This window comes from Zophobas morio, unplaced genomic scaffold, assembly GCF_036711695.1.
Source record: "Zophobas morio isolate AGI-343-1 ecotype UQ-CSIRO unplaced genomic scaffold, CSIRO_AGI_Zmor_V1 ptg000004l, whole genome shotgun sequence".
Lineage (NCBI taxonomy): Eukaryota > Metazoa > Arthropoda > Insecta > Coleoptera > Tenebrionidae > Zophobas > Zophobas morio.
The window spans coordinates 5,081,115-5,096,686 of record NW_026972109.1 but is presented as its reverse complement, the minus strand read 5'-3'; the positions used below and the strand labels follow the sequence as shown (position 1 = coordinate 5,096,686).

The 15,572-nt window shown below is 38.4% G+C and overlaps 3 protein-coding genes across 6 annotated transcripts in view; 1 reads left to right on the top strand and 2 right to left on the bottom strand.

Annotated features, from left to right (window-relative positions):
- Window positions 1-2,795: 2,795 nt before the first annotated feature.
- LOC135138676 (ADP-ribosylation factor 1) lies at window positions 2,796-6,566 on the bottom strand. Of its 3 annotated transcripts, none has more exons than XM_064068666.1 (4): window positions 6,478-6,566; window positions 5,773-5,940; window positions 5,609-5,718; window positions 2,796-3,919 (listed from the first exon to the last, which is right to left on the bottom strand). In XM_064068666.1, the coding sequence occupies exons 2-4, from the start codon at window positions 5,918-5,920 to the stop codon at window positions 3,629-3,631; spliced, it is 549 nt and encodes a 182-aa protein (XP_063924736.1). In that variant the 5' UTR covers window positions 5,921-5,940; window positions 6,478-6,566; the 3' UTR covers window positions 2,796-3,628. The 3 variants fall into 3 exon arrangements, with proteins under 3 accessions (XP_063924736.1, XP_063924729.1, XP_063924724.1); XM_064068659.1 differs by having other exon boundaries at window positions 6,469-6,557; XM_064068654.1 differs by lacking the exon at window positions 6,478-6,566 and adding an exon at window positions 6,281-6,369 and having other exon boundaries at window positions 3,467-3,919.
- LOC135138610 (tRNA (cytosine(72)-C(5))-methyltransferase NSUN6) lies at window positions 6,540-8,655 on the top strand. The gene is made up of 7 exons (XM_064068591.1): window positions 6,540-6,632; window positions 6,685-6,804; window positions 6,911-7,103; window positions 7,614-7,767; window positions 7,817-8,027; window positions 8,079-8,342; window positions 8,392-8,655. The coding sequence occupies exons 1-7, from the start codon at window positions 6,540-6,542 to the stop codon at window positions 8,647-8,649; spliced, it is 1,293 nt and encodes a 430-aa protein (XP_063924661.1). The 3' UTR covers window positions 8,650-8,655.
- The window catches only part of LOC135138543 (deleted in lung and esophageal cancer protein 1-like), a 10,177-nt gene continuing 3,219 nt past the window's right edge, over window positions 8,615-15,572 (bottom strand). The window contains exons 7-17 of one of the 2 annotated variants that reach the window (XM_064068534.1): window positions 11,686-11,768; window positions 11,381-11,645; window positions 10,795-11,334; window positions 10,587-10,749; window positions 10,408-10,539; window positions 10,100-10,361; window positions 9,697-10,062; window positions 9,333-9,654; window positions 9,122-9,277; window positions 8,946-9,069; window positions 8,615-8,900 (exon numbers count right to left, since the gene is read on the bottom strand). In XM_064068534.1, the coding sequence (XP_063924604.1) occupies window positions 8,653-8,900; window positions 8,946-9,069; window positions 9,122-9,277; window positions 9,333-9,654; window positions 9,697-10,062; window positions 10,100-10,361; window positions 10,408-10,539; window positions 10,587-10,749; window positions 10,795-11,334; window positions 11,381-11,645; window positions 11,686-11,768 (2,661 nt within the window). In that variant the 3' untranslated portion in view covers window positions 8,615-8,652. Of the gene's footprint in view, window positions 9,070-9,121; window positions 9,278-9,332; window positions 9,655-9,696; window positions 10,063-10,099; window positions 10,362-10,407; window positions 10,540-10,586; window positions 10,750-10,794; window positions 11,335-11,380; window positions 11,646-11,685; window positions 11,769-15,572 lie in introns of both variants that reach the window. The other variant, XM_064068526.1, reaches the window with a different exon arrangement.

Here is a 15,572-nt window from a genome sequence, read left to right as displayed (position 1 = left end):
CGGCCCCCATAAATCATCCCCGAGCGATAATAGCGCACAACACCTACGGACGCATTTTTCCATATTCGTGCATTGTGCCCGTGCGATTAATATTTATTGTGACAATATGGTAAATTGGTAAAACCCGGCGGGAAAATCTGCGGTTACGCCACTGTGCAGATGCGCTTCAGGGAAACGGGGAACGATACTTTCCATGAATCTTTTTTTTAGAAACAAAATATACACGGGTTGAGTAATTTTATTTTGTCACAACGGAGCTGGAAATTGTCAAAATTTTTGGCGTTCAAGATTCCCGAGAATTTCAATTTCTGACTACTTCATGACGAATATTTAGTGGTGCACCGTTGAGCATCGCTACGACGTAATAAAAACTCAATACAATCGCGCAAAATTTATTTGTTTGTGTGTTATACGTTCGATTATTTAATAATTTGCAATATATTTATCTCCTTGGCTGAATAATTGACCTTTTAAGTAGGTTTTGTTATCACAGCGATACAATTATAAAACTCACTTTCCGTTTTAAAGAACAAGACAGTTCAGACATTTTAAATTTTCGAATAAAAGTTATAATTTAGCTTAAGATCCACTTAATAAAAAAACAAAAAGGTAGAAGAGCGTTCCATGAAAACACAATTCGCCGCCTTTCTCATGGAATTCACGGAAAAAGTCGCATTCACAACGTCGGCTCGTCATTAAGGTTCAATTCGATACGCTCGAATTAAATAATTAATACCAATTCAGGCTTTACAACATTTCTAAATATAAATGGACGATCTGAACGCATTAATTTCAATTTAAATTTGATGAATAGACGAGTCGACTTTAGAGCATTTTTTATTCTTCACTAATTATCGACGAACTAACAAATCACCAGTCGATTCTCGAAAACTATAAAATTTCAGGTTTTATGGCCGTTTTTGGCGTAATTAATCACCGGAAGAGTAACTTGTTTGAGAATCTCGTGGAAAGCAGGAAATGCCAAGAAAACTTCGTCGAATTATAGAAAAATGGTCAAATAATGGGTTCTCAGGTGGCTTCGCGCACATGATGGCGCCCGGAGGGGAAGCACTAACGGACGCGCTCGATTGGCGCATCGATCAATGGCCACCACAGGGGAAACTACGATCGTCGCTACAATTAATTCTTGTGTCATACGCATTAATAACCTAAAAAATGGACAATTCGCGGATGGTAGACAGCGAGGGGCCCCGTTTACCGACGGAAGCCGCTTCCAATTAAACGATGTGTCATTTTTATTTATAACGATTGGCTAATACCGTATCTTAAGTGCATTTTTAATTAGTTTGCTCCTTTAATTGTTTTTCCCATCTCGTTGAAGGATTGATAGACGTGCCAGATAGTGGACACTTGGCGGAATTTTCTTCATTCGCTGTCATTGAAGCAGGATTAGACGACGTGAGTCACAATTTTTTGCCGTTTACATATTGATCAGATGTTCTCAACGACGTAATTTCATTACGGACGTCAATAATTAATTAAGACTAATAAATATTATTGCGGCGGTGAGAATTGTTCCGTCGAGGATGACGCCAATGCAGACTCGAAGAAGTACCATGTGTATTAACAGTGTAATTATGATAATCGAAAACTGATAAAAATCTTCCATTCCTGACACTATTTTGAAAATGATAGAAAAATAGAGAAGGATGTTGTAAATGAATCAGATTGTTTTGAAATTAGGTGTTTAGAATTGAAATTTCGCCACGATCATTTTCGCGTTTAAGAGTCACTACAGTTTGGGTTATAAAACCAAAATTTCTCTAGTGGTTTGTTATTTATGAAAGTTGTAAAATGCTGTTTATTTTTGGAAAATATTGGTATTTCGGGGATGTTTGCCAAATTCTTGAGCGTAATAAAATTTTGATTGAATTATGTTAAAAATAGTGGCACCACAAAAATAAATAGCGCAGACAGTGCAATAATTTTATGTGGGCTTTGAAATACTGACAAAAACGTTTTTATGATGTGGACTTTAAAGGACTCGCGAAACGCAAAGAAAAAAATTAATTGTGACGTGTGGGGAAAATAGCCGCAGGAATAATAAGTTCGCACAATTTACAATTTTCCAGTTATCTTCCAAGGACGCATGAAACAGAAAACCGTAATATAAAGTGATACAATAATTGAAACATCGCTGATAAGAATATTCGTAATCCTCTTAATATACACTTTATGATACGCAATTTAATTGTTTATAAATATACGCTGATACAAACTGTTATTTTTACGCCGGAATTAAATGTTATCAGAAAATTACATCTATTCCGAAAACAAGAAAATCGACTTTGATTTTTAACTTGGTCTCACATTAAAGCGCCATCTTGCGGCTGCGATTTACAACGAATATCGCTTTCTGCAATTGCAGAAACCTGTAATTTTCGAATCAATGAGTGTAGATTATCGACGGTTATAATAGTTCGTTAATGGATTGTTTCCCCACTCTTGGGTACTTTAGTCACGTCTTTTTATGTTTCCACTAACAGTCCACTCGAGACGAAAAAAATTAAGTACTTATGTAACCATTTTGAGCGATCAAGGTTCGCAGAGTCCATTAAGGTCATTAAATAAGTCGAACGATTAAACATGCGGGCGTCTGCTGTCGCGCAATAAAAATAAAAAAGTGTTTTATGAAATGTGATTTATTTGCGGAACTGCAATCCACTACTGTCTTCAACCATGTTAAAAAATCTAAATAAAAATATGTATTGTATTGTCACACATTCGCTTTCCTTCAAGAGGTAAAAATGTCACAAGAAGCATAAAAATAAATCTTTTACCAATCAAGCACAATACAATATATTTCACATGATTGACATTCATACATAATCGCAAAAGCGATACCTAAAATAGTTTCAGTAATTAATATTAACTAACTATATTAGCTGAAAACAAATTCGTTTTCCACCATTGTACAGAATTCCAATAGTTGTTGCAGATCTCCAAACACAGATTTTAATTAACATGTTTCGTGTTAGAGTCTTTGAAACGTAATAATAAAAGAAAACATGTTGATTAAAATTTATTAAATTATAGACAATAAGTTAATAATATAAATTTATTTCATAATACAGTATGATGACAAACGGGAATGTTGACGAGACTGATCAGCCAATATTTATTTATGTATTTTGTTTTATTTATAAACCATTGCGCTCCGCTGTTTGTCAAAATGAAAAAAAACTACCTTCAGTAACGGCTATCAAACATGAATGACGGATAATGGAAGAAAGAAAAATAACCAGCAAGTAAACAATAAAATGTTTTGAGCTGTGCTCAATAAAAGACGTCCTATGATGAACATGGAACTTACCATATGTTACAAATAAAACATCACGCGAAACTACTGTACAAGCTATAAATAAAAAAAACTACCGACAGAAAAAGTGCCATGCCTGGGGTGAGACTGTTTGTCCGCCATACCTACCTAGAAAAAAATCCAAACCACGTTGAACGAATTTATTAAGAGAGAGTATGTTCGACAAACAGTGGATGTGACAGTTGTAATTGCAACATATGGTATAGTAACATTGACAGAGTCCCAATCACAACAATTTTTATGTGATTGCTTCAGAACAAAAATGAAAAATAATCAAACACTGCACTTTTAACGGTTGGCATTCTTCAGTTGGTTTGAGAGCCAGTCCAGACCCTCGTATAACCCATCTCCGCTAGTCGCACAGGTCGCCTGTATATACCAGTTGCGATTTCTCAACGAGTGCAGTCCCAACTTATCCGTAATCTCCGCTGCGTTCATTGCGTTCGGTAAATCCTGCTTGTTCGCGAAGATCAACAAAACGGCATCTCGAAGCTCGTCCTCGGCCAGCATGCGCATAAGCTCGTCTTTCGCCTCGCCTATACGCTCCCTATCGTTGCTGTCCACTACGAAGATTAGGCCCTGCAAAAACAACGGCACGTGTAAACGATTACCTTCGCGCGCAGTTACAGAAACTGGGTCGACTAATTCCCAGCCACCAAACTTCACGAACAGCTTCCATTACTTACTGAAACTTTCGGCCAAAATCGATTATGAATTTCTGCACTGGAAATTTTGAGGTTTCATTAGTTTTGGTCGCGTGCTCGAATTCTAAAAAGAACTCTTCGCCCGAATTATTCACCACGACTTTTTGCGTTACTTCATAAAACAATCAACACAATACATACAATTACAACAATGAACGGTTAAAAAAACAAAGACACCAAAAACACGCAAGTGACACTTTCCACACTCAATGTAACAACGTGTTGTGGATTTCTTTCAGTTTTCCATTCGGAAATTTGGAATTTTATTTAACATAAAATACTGTATTGTAGAAAAAAAAAGTTTAAAGTTTGGAAAATTCAATGACTAAGAGAAGCGCAAAACAGTAAACATTAGAAGTAATTTGAATGAACACCATTAAGTTATTTTCGTTGACAGAAACTTGCTAAAAATAACACAACATAACATGATCGGAAATTGTTGAACGTGTGATTTCCCCGTTTTGTTTAGATGACGCATCGATGTCGATGTTGGGCAATGTGGAATAATTTGAATAAAAATAATTTTTGGTTATTTTATTTCTTAATTCATTTCCAATTACCAGTCTGGATTAAAAAAAAAAAGCAAAAAACTGAACTCACCAGCTTATTGCACCCTGTAATTATAGTGATTAAAATCACTTGAGCCAACGAAATAAAACCGAAAAACGACTTTAATACTTAAAATTAGGTAATTAAAGAGGTAATTGAGAACACCGTCGACCAGAAGCGGTAAAACATTTGTTCCCAAAGCAATGGTTTCAAAAAGATGTGCGGCACATTTAATCAGAAAACATTTTTCACGTATTATTTTACCTTAAAATCACCGCATTAACAAAAGCGATAAAGAAATCATAAAAAGCTCATTACAAGCAGCTCCGTATTTGAAAATAATTAATACAAAATCACATTAGACCAAGTACATACAAACATAAAACTTTCGACGCTTAATAATAAAAGAAAAATATAAACAGCAGAAAAATGTTTTAGAAACAAAAATATTGATCGATGATATTCCTGGCTACCGCAACGTGCCAAAAATAACAATCCACGTGTAAAAAAAGAACTGCGGCATATAAAACAAACGTGATTCACGTCCACTTGGCATTTATTTGACATTTGCTTTGTTCTTTCCAAAATGTGAATTTAATGTTTACCGATAAATTTCAAAGCAGACGTTTTTGCGTACATTGAAACCGCAACCCCGCTAACGGAGCCAAAATATTGACCATTCACTCAACCCAATATTTACATTTTCACAAAAAACGTTGACATTTCGCCACCTGTTGCCTGCAAACAAAACCTCGACAACGTAATCAAACACGCCGATTATCAATGACGTCATCACATCATCTACATTATTAAAATCGAAATGGACGCGAGAGGGCGCTTCGCTGACTTTCTTTTGTGAATTGGTGCGCAAAAACAAAAATTGAGCGCAATCTTTATTAAAATTCGGGTAATGACTTCAGATGTGGAGCGAGACTTTGTAATTAGAAATGTATCATCATGATGACGTAGAAGCGATAATTACGGGAAACCTCGTGGATGAATCATCGATGCCTACCTGTGTATTTTGGAAATAGTGTCTCCATAGCGGCCTAATTTTGTCCTGACCACCAACGTCCCACACTGTGAAGCTGATGTTCTTATATTCTACAGTTTCGACGTTAAATCCTGAAAGGGCGGTCGGAATTAGGTCAAGGGCGCTCTTTAAGGGCTAACACTCACCAATAGTGGGAATAGTAGTAACAATTTCTCCTAATTTAAGTTTATATAAAATTGTGGTTTTACCAGCAGCGTCTAATCCTACCATCAATATCCTCATTTCCTTTTTGCCGAAGAGGCCTTTAAATAAATTCGCAAACACGTTCCCCATGTTGGCTGCTTATAAGTAACCTAAAAAATCGAGAAAAACTGAATCATCGATACAATTCGACGCAGTTATATTTAGAACAAAGAGACAAACCGCGTTAACAGAGGTTATTAATCTTTAAATAAATTGACATATTGATTAAATATCAGCTGGGGAGTTCGAGGTTGCGGCGCCCGTAAGCCCCCGTGCACCCGAATCCGGCCCCCCTGCAGCCCCCTCGAACCCTCCCGAAGCCCGCTTGACTTGTTGTCACTTTTTCACCCCGCGAAGACCCGGCGCAAAAACACTGCCAAATACGCAGTTGGCGGCGCGCGCGCACTCCGACAGCCCCCTCGAGTCCGCGAGCCCCCTTTTCACACATACCTCTCTGAAAACACCACTGCACACTCAAAGAAACGCTATCACATTCACCAATCCTCCCAAAAGTTGTCGTACGTCAATATGGCGGACGTGAAAGAGATTCGTACTTCATGCCACGTCTTGGCCTACCGCCTTCCCCATTGGCCGCCCCGCCCCACGTGACCCGCCAGTGCCAATCAAAACAATCTAACCTAGTGCACCTGTGAGTCCAGAAATCGGCGAAAATTCCGTCTTCCCGCTTTTCCTTTTCAGAAACTGGGCAATGCCATACCCGGACTCGCCCTTCGAACTCGGTTTCCACGTGGAGGCGCTGTTCCAACTCGGCGATGACGACGGCGAAGCGGCTGTCAACGAGGTGAGTCGCACGAGGTTGGCAGCACTGGGGGAGTGACAGCGCGCGCTTTCAGGTTCAAATCGAACGCTTGGGAAAGTGGCTGTGTGGGGCTCCAGAAATAACCACGTTTAGGGTGAACACGCTCAGGGGCGACGTGGGGGAGGTGCGGGATGCGGTCGAGGCGCATCTGCGGGTGAGTGGCGCTGCAAAAACTACGATTTTTAGATGGGCGTTTACGCATTAGTCATCGGCGGTAATTAGATCACCGCCAGGGCCGGGTTGAGGACGGATTGGTTTAGGTTGCAGGTGGCGAGGCGATGGTGGAGAGATACCCCCACTGCGACGAGGCCATTATTGTGCACCACCCTCCTACTGCGGCTGAATTTCAATTAAAAATTCATGAGAAGGAAATCGTAGTGGATCCAATATGTGCCGCTGCTGTTTTACGAGGGGCCCATATTTACGCACCAGGTGTTATGGCGATGATGGCAGGTACGGGCGTGGATAATAAATGAGGGACATGAAAGTCGCAACTATTAAAAAAATACAGACGTCAGAAAATTAGAAAGCAAAAAATTTTTATTTGTTGGTGCAGATTATATCTAGATGAGCAAGTAGTACAGTGACGAGCAATAAATTTTGGCTGTCAGGGTTACAACAGAATATTTACTGTTTAAGATGGAGATGATGAGTTAAAAATACGAGATAGGAGTGCTTAAAAATAAATAAAATGACAATTACGTGACGCTAGAGGAAATTATGTCATGCACATTATAAAATAAATCATCGTGATTTCAATGTGTTTATAGGGAAACACATTTTTATTTACATACAGCTGATTTCATGTTTTTGACCATGTAGATAGTAAAATCCCCACCAATAATTTGATGACGGCATCTCTAAATCCTATTTAAGTTTTATAAAATAACATAGCTACTTACACATCTGTGGTTTATGAATCCGTCTTTATTTTTTGCCATCAGCACTGATTATTTTGTGCAGGAACACAAAGAGGAGACCACGTAAGTATCTACTGTGACCTCGAAAAGCGATGTAGAAAAGGCTTGTCAAAAAAATACGAAGGCAAGAAAACTTTCATCGGAAACGGATTGGTTAAAATGGAACGTCACCACCTGTTTTGCGAAACACCCAAAACGTTAGTTCTTGTCACTTCATCACATAATTAATCACACTTCATTTTGTAGAGGAATCGCAATACAGATGCTTGAAACCAAGTCCAACTGTCCACCTCTACTCGGCGACGATTTTCTCCCATCAGGAGTGGCAATCCTGCAAAATCTACCCTCAATAATTTGCATACATGTACTTAACCCACAACCTGGGGACATAATTTTGGACATGTGTGCCTCACCTGGGAACAAAACGACACATATTGCAGCACTCACTAAAAATCAGGTAACTAAGTACAAAACCAGTTATACCCTGTGTTAAGTATGTTGTGTTCAGGGTAGGTTGGTAGCAATTGATAAAACTCCAACAAAAGTGGCACAACTGCGCCGAAACTGTGACGTTTTTGGCGCCAAAGCTGAAATAATTCAAACCGATTCGACCAAACTAGTTGAAGACGGACGTTTTGCGCTCGAAACGTTCGACAAGATACTTTTGGATGCCCCTTGTAGCGCGTTAGGAAAAAGACCTCAGCTGCGGAATACCGTTACAAAAAAAGTTTTGCGTTCCTACGTGCCTCTACAACGTAAACTATTCCAAAACGTAAGAATTCGCCAAAAATAATTCTTTTCCAAGACAGTTTGCTTTCCAGGCTGTCAAACTATTAAAACCTGACGGGATACTAGTTTATAGCACTTGCACTGTGACGTTAGCCGAAAACGAAGGAATAGTAGCATGGGCTTTAAAGAATTTCGACTTGGAATTAGAGGAAGCAACTCCGATTTTGGCAGGACCGGGCTGGAAAGGTACAAATCTAAACGACGAGCAACTGGCAAAGGTCCAGCGTTTCGGACCTGATCAAAGTATAGACTCTGTTGGTTTTTTTATAGCAAAGTTTATTAAAAGGTAATCGTTACACGTTGAATTTTTCGTCAATGGATCCATGTCCAGACACTGGTACGTCTATATAATATTGAGGTAAATTGGTTAGGATTCGCAGACTCTCCAAGTATAGTTTGCAATGTCGGGGTGTGAAATACACAGCGATATCTATAAACTGTTGATTAACTCCTGTATTTCTGGGTATTTCGCCAAAGCTGGGGCGCACTTCGAAATCGTCGTGGTTTGTAGTTTTGACAATTTCGTAGTGAATGGGTGCCCCTGGAAAATTACTGTCAGTGAGTTGGCAACACTTGATGCCACTACCTGTCATATTATAAATAGTGAAGATAAGTTTTTTGGTTCGATAGAGTAAACAGAATCCAAATTTGATGAAGTTCGGCTTCACCACGATGTGTGGGTAGTGCAGACGCACCGTAAACGGAATCGCCTAAACGAATGTTAGTAGTAAAATTTTATTAGTATACAAAGTGTGTTTGTACCTGTCGCGGAGCCCCCCGTTGACTCACGTTCAAGCTTTTCGAAATAACGCTGACGAAGTTTTGGGCTTTGTCAATACCTTCAGAGTCGTCATGTTGGTAGATGAGGTCGGCGTATTGTGTGAGGTCTTCGTACGAGAAGGAACAAGTGACCGCCACCTACAAAGTTCTATATTCACTGGAAACGTCCCTTTATATTTATTATTATATATACCTGTAAGGACTCGTTTCTCATAAGGGTCAAGTTCTCAGTATTGGTGATCCCTGCAGGGACGGTTCGCGCCCCACTGATCAAAAAGGGCTTTTCGATCCCGATTTTGAAATGAATGACACTCTTGTCGACATTCCTCAGAAGCAAATACATTTCGGGGAATTTATAACCACAAAGTAGGATGTCGTTGACGAAAAGATCTATACACGTTTCGTCACTCGACAAAGCCATCTGCATGATTGGCAACTCTAGTGTTACTAGAATGCTAATTCGAGCATGTGGCGCATCCATTCCGCAATCCCTCTTGAAGTAGTTTTCCTTAAACCTACACCCCTAAGCGTACTTTTAATACACACCCTAAACTTACTTGTCACAGTTTTGCAAGCCAATCAAACCGTGCAACTCGTACTTAAGTCTAGTCTTGTCAAACTGCGGCACAAACCCATCTGACGCAATTTCGACAGACACTTCAACAGTCCCCTGTTTTTCGACCACCAAAAACCACGGCTTGACAGAAACGCACCTTGAGCAGGCTTCGAATCCATAAAACCCCCGCGACATATCCACACAAAGCGATTCGTTGGGGAATTCCACGAAGAGGTTAACTGGAAGCATGTGTTTGTCGTGGGCACGTGTGAACACGTGCCAGTCGATTTCCACCGCTACCGCGCTTGTGTTGGTAACAGTGAAGCCTCTGACGCATTTCTCAGACATGTAGGCTAGATTTTCAAAACTGTGAGAAGTTAGAGGGGGTGGTGGCTGCATAGTACCGGATTGTGGGACCGGGGAGGGTCGTATTTCGGGCGAAAGGGAACTCGATGGGCAAGCCTACCACTTCTAGGAGCAGGTTGAAGCAAAAGGGGGTTAGATCGTTGACTTCGACTATCACTTCTTCGAGGTACTTGCCCCAAGTGTTGGCGTAGACCCAGAGGTGGATTTCGACGACTTCGTAGGGGACGATGTCGCCGGAGGGTCGCTCGGGTTCTACCACGATCCCGTATCCGTCCATGCAAGCTTTCTCCCAGAAAAATTCTACTCCATCGGTTCGGTAAACGGAGTATATCTAGGTTGTACTCACCGGGAGTTCGAGTTTTTGCTTTCACGAGTATGTGGTTAAGACATTCGGATTCGGGATTATAGTTAGTAGGGTTAACCTTGTAGTGTCCACCAATAGGTGTTAAATTTTCCATGTAGAAAGTGACTTTAGCTTCTAGAATCTCAGTAGCAGTCAATTAAACAAAAACACAAAAATAATACTTTGCTTCACGTTGATTTCCTTTGTTTTAACCGTGGGGTATGTAACTGCTACTGAATCAGTAGCTATGATATCTGCTAAACTAGGATCTATTAAAGGTACGTCTAGGGGTGGAAGCCAGCCCTCTGTGATACTCATGGGTTCCTTAATGTCTTCACCGTTGTACTAAAAGTACACATTACTACCGTTTCTTACCAGTGTTGATCGTACCGTTTCGTAGTCCCATGGAGGTAGGTCTGTTTTAGGTGGCCACAGAAACCTATTGTAACCTTTATCTCTATTAGGTAGATAAAAGTATAAATTGATATTTGCCACCGTACAAAGAAGTGTCAAAAAAATAAATTTGTTGCGGTCACCAATAAAACATGGTATTTGGACGTTTTCAACAATTCCACTTTCCAAAGCCACGAGTTGAACTTTAACTTCAACTGTAGCTCCTGGGTGAATTACGCCCGACTGAGGACTAAATTTTAACTGGACTTTATCAGCGTGGGTACCTACGGGTTTCAGAAAATAAAAGCAACCAATCACTAGTCCATTGTTAGAAACGTAAACCGTATACACTGATGGTATTCCTACATAGATGAACTCCCTAGGACACAAAATCGCCTTATTATTTTCTGTGTAAATCGATATATTAATTTCTGCGACTTCGTAAGCCACTAAACAAATGGACTCCATGATATAATCCTGACACGCGCAAAGAGGGGCAGCGAAAAGACACAAAATATCGACTCTTTGAACGCACTCCTGAAAACACCAATAACGTAACCAAGAACCCATTTAAAGTTACTACTTTAGCTTGAAGGGTGTACGTAATTTTCCCTTTCTCGTGCCTCCTCAACGATCCCGTCGTTCGATTCAGTGCGTTTGATCCTGAAGATATCAGAAAATTGTCTTTCTCGCCACGAATTTCCGCAATCTTCCAGTGGAGCTCGCGGTCCGTTAAGTTCTTAATGTACAAATGTTTCGAGGTTTGGTACCCTTTTGGAACTAGTCCGAAATTGAGGACGATTTTCGTGAAAGTCATTTGTGGGAAAGTCTCTGGGTCAAGCGACCCACTGGACATGGATTAGAAAGACGTACTCGAGTTTTACTTACATGACGAGTACATTAGTCGGAATCACGGTGCGAATTTTCACTTCGCAGGTTAAACCCAGCTCGAAAATGTGCACGTCTGCCAACTGAAAGGATAGTAAAAGGAGGTTTGTTCGTCCCGTTCAAAAATTCGATGACGTCATCGTAAAAAATGTTAAGGTCGATTTATAAACTTGTCGCTGACGTTGACGTTGGGTTTTCAACCAATCAAATTGCGGTAGTGTGAAGTGCTGCCAACTTGAAGGAACATCTTCTTTAAGCTATGTAAGCACCTGTTCACCGAAACCCTCATATTTTAAATTGCTACACTGTAGCTTTTTGTCAGTAATTATAAGATATGTAGTTCTCAATGTTTAAAACAACAAGATTTATTGCTTTTCGTCTCAAAAACAGATTAGGCGTTATAACTACATTTTTCCCTTTTTTCTTAATATGTGTAGTCTTCTTTTCATAACAAGAAAGGCAAAACATCTTTAAAATGGTAAATTTTTGTAGGAAAGTATCGATTTTGCAATTCTCTTTTGGTTTCCTTTTTTAATTAAAACATTTAGTTTTCTTTGTATAATACGATTACCTAAGAACATATTTCACATGGTAACTTCTCGTAGAAAAATAAGGAGTTTACAATTAAGCTCCGCCCCTCGACTTACAAGGCATAAAAAAATTTATCAAAATTGAGATAGGGCGGGTGGGCGGGGCTTATATTTTGTCTTTTTTTTCTCATTATACATAGCCATCTTTTCATAGCAAGAAACTTAGAACATGGTTCAAATGGTACATTTTTGCAAGGAAACATGGATATTGCAGTTATGAGGCGGATCTTAATTGCAAAATCGATATTTGCCCTAGACAATTTTACCATTTTAAACATGTTTTAAGTTTTTGTTGTGAAAAGATGACCATACATTTTAAGAAAACAAGGCAAAATATAAGCCCCGCCCACCCGGCCTATCGCAATTGTGATGATTATTTTTATTCAGCGTGAACGAATGAGACGGAGTTTAACTGCAAAATACTTAATTTTTTACAAAAAATTAAAAACAAATTTTTGAGTATCGTGTCGTTCACAGAATACTGTGGATATTTAAAAAATAGGTAGAATGTTAACCCCGCCCGCCCACCCCCATCTCAATTGTGATGATTTTTTCTATTCCTAGAAACTTAAAACACGCAAAATGGTAATTTTTTGTAAGGAAATATGTTTTTCCAATTAGACTCCGCCTCTAGGTCTGACAACGAATGAAAAATTCATCACGATTGAGATCGAGACTGATGGGTGGAGTTTCTCTTTTGGTTTTCTTTTTTAATGAATTTATTTAGTTTTCTTTGTATAATACGATTACTTAAGAACATATTTTACATGGTAACTTCTCGTAGAAAAATAAGGAGTTTACAATTAAGCTCCGCCCCTCGACTTACAATGCATAAAAAAATTCATCAGAATTGAGATAGGGTGGGTGGGCGGGGCTTATATTTTGTCTTTTTTTTTCTCATTATACATAGCCATCTTTTCATAGCAAGAAACTTAGAACATGGTTCAAATGGTACATTTTTGCAAGAAAATATGGATATTGCAGTTATGAGGCGGAGCTTAATTGCAAAATCGATATTTGCCCTAGACAAATTTACCATGTTAAACATGTTTTAAGTGTTTGTTGTGACAAGAGGACTATACATTTTAAGAAAACAAGGCAAAATATAAGCCCCGCCCACCCACCCTATCTCAATTGTGATGATTTTTTTTATTCACCGTGAACGAAGGGGGCGGAGTTTAACTGGAAAATACTTATTTTTTTACGGGAAATTAAAAACAAATTTTTGAGTATCGTGTCGTTCAAAGAATACTATGGATATTTAAAAAATAGGCAAAATATAAACCCCGCCCGCCCACCCCATCTCACTTGTCAGCATTTTTTTATTCCTAAAAACTTACAACACGTTAAAAATGGTACTTTTTTGTAAGGAAATATGAATTTTGCATTTAGACTCCGCCCCTACGTCTGACAACGAATGAAAAATTCACCACGATTGAGATCGCGACGGATGGGTGGGGCTTCTCTTTTGGTTTCCTTTTTTAATTAATACATTTAGTTTCCTTTGTATAATACGATTACCTAAGAACATATTTCACATGGTAACTTCTCGTAGAAAAATAAGGAGTTTACAATTAAGCTCCGCCCCTCGACTTACAATGCATAAAAAAATTCATCAGAATTGAGATAGGGTGGGTGGGCGGGGCTTATATTTTGTCTTTTTTTTTCTCATTATACATAGCCATCTTTTCATAGCAAGAAACTTAGAACATGGTTCAAATGGTACATTTTTGCAAGGAAATATGGATATTGCAGTTATGAGGCGGAGCTTAATTGCAAAATCGATATTTGCCCTAGACAAATTTACCATTTTAAACATGTTTTAAGTTTTTGTTGTGAAAAGATGACTACACATTTTGAGAAAACAAAGCAAAATATAAGCCCCGCCCACCCGCCCTATCGCTATTGTGATGATTATTTTTATTCACCGTGAACGAAGGGGGCGGAGTTTAACTGGAAAATACTTATTTTTTTACGGGAAATTAAAAACAAATTTTTGAGTATCGTGCCGGTCAAATACTATGGATATTTAAAAAATAGACAAACTATAAACCCCTTCCGCCCACCCCATCTCACTTGTCATGATTTTTTTTATTCCTACAAACTTAAAACACGTTAAAAATGGTAAATTTTTGTAAGAAAATATGGATTTTGCATTTAGGCTCCACCCCTAGGTCTGACAACGAATGAAAAATTCATCACGATTGAGATCGAGACGGATGGGTGGGGCTTCTCTTTTGGTTCTCTTTTTTAATTAATACCTACATTTAGTTTTCTTTGTAAAACACGATTACTTAAGAACATATTTCACATGGTAATTTCTCGTAGAAAAATAAAGATTTTCACAATTAAGCTCCGCCCCACGGCTTACGACGAAAAAAAGATCATTAAAATTGAGATAGGGCGGGTGGGCGGGGCTTATATTTTGTCTTTTTTTTCTTAATATACATAGCCATCTTTTCATAGCAAGAAAATTAGAACATGGTTAAAATGGTACATTTTTGCAATTTACCATTTTAAACATGTTTTAAGTTTTTGTTGTGAAAAGATGACTACATTTTAAGAAAACAAGGCAAAATATAAGCCCCGCCCACCCGCCCTATCGCAATTGTGATGATTATTTTTATTCACCGTGAACGAAGGGGGCGGAGTTTAACTGCAAAATACTTAACTTTTTACAAGAAATTAAAAACAAATTTTTGAGTATCGTGTCTTTCAAAAAACACTATGGATATTTAAAAAAAAAGGAAAAATGTTTTTGCAGTTAAGCTCCACCTTCTTGGCTTACGACGATAAAAAAATCATCACTTGAGACAGGGTGGGTGGGCGGGCTTCCATTTTGCTTTTTTCTCATAATGTAAAAGTATGGGCTTTCTCGTGATGTCAATTAAATCAAATTTTAAAATACAGAATGTCCACAAAAAAATTTCAAAGAGAACATGTTTTATTACTATCTCTTACTCTATTTTTTGTTCTCATTATTCTAATATGTCGATGTGTCACTTAAAAAAGTAAAAAAATTCCAGTAACAAAAAAAAATATAGGGTGGTCTACTTGAAAAAATATTAAAATATCGATATTTGAAAATTGTAATAATAAAAAAAACGCTTTGTAGATGACAATGTCCTTTCTTTTATACCACAACAAAGCGCGTACCTTTATTTATCTCTCCACAAAATATTGCAATACAGATTTAAAATATAATCCTGCTGCGATTTATTTTGTGAACTTTTCCCCTGCTAAAAAAATCAAGAAAATTGTAATAATATGGCAACGTCGCATGAGAATTTAAAAAAT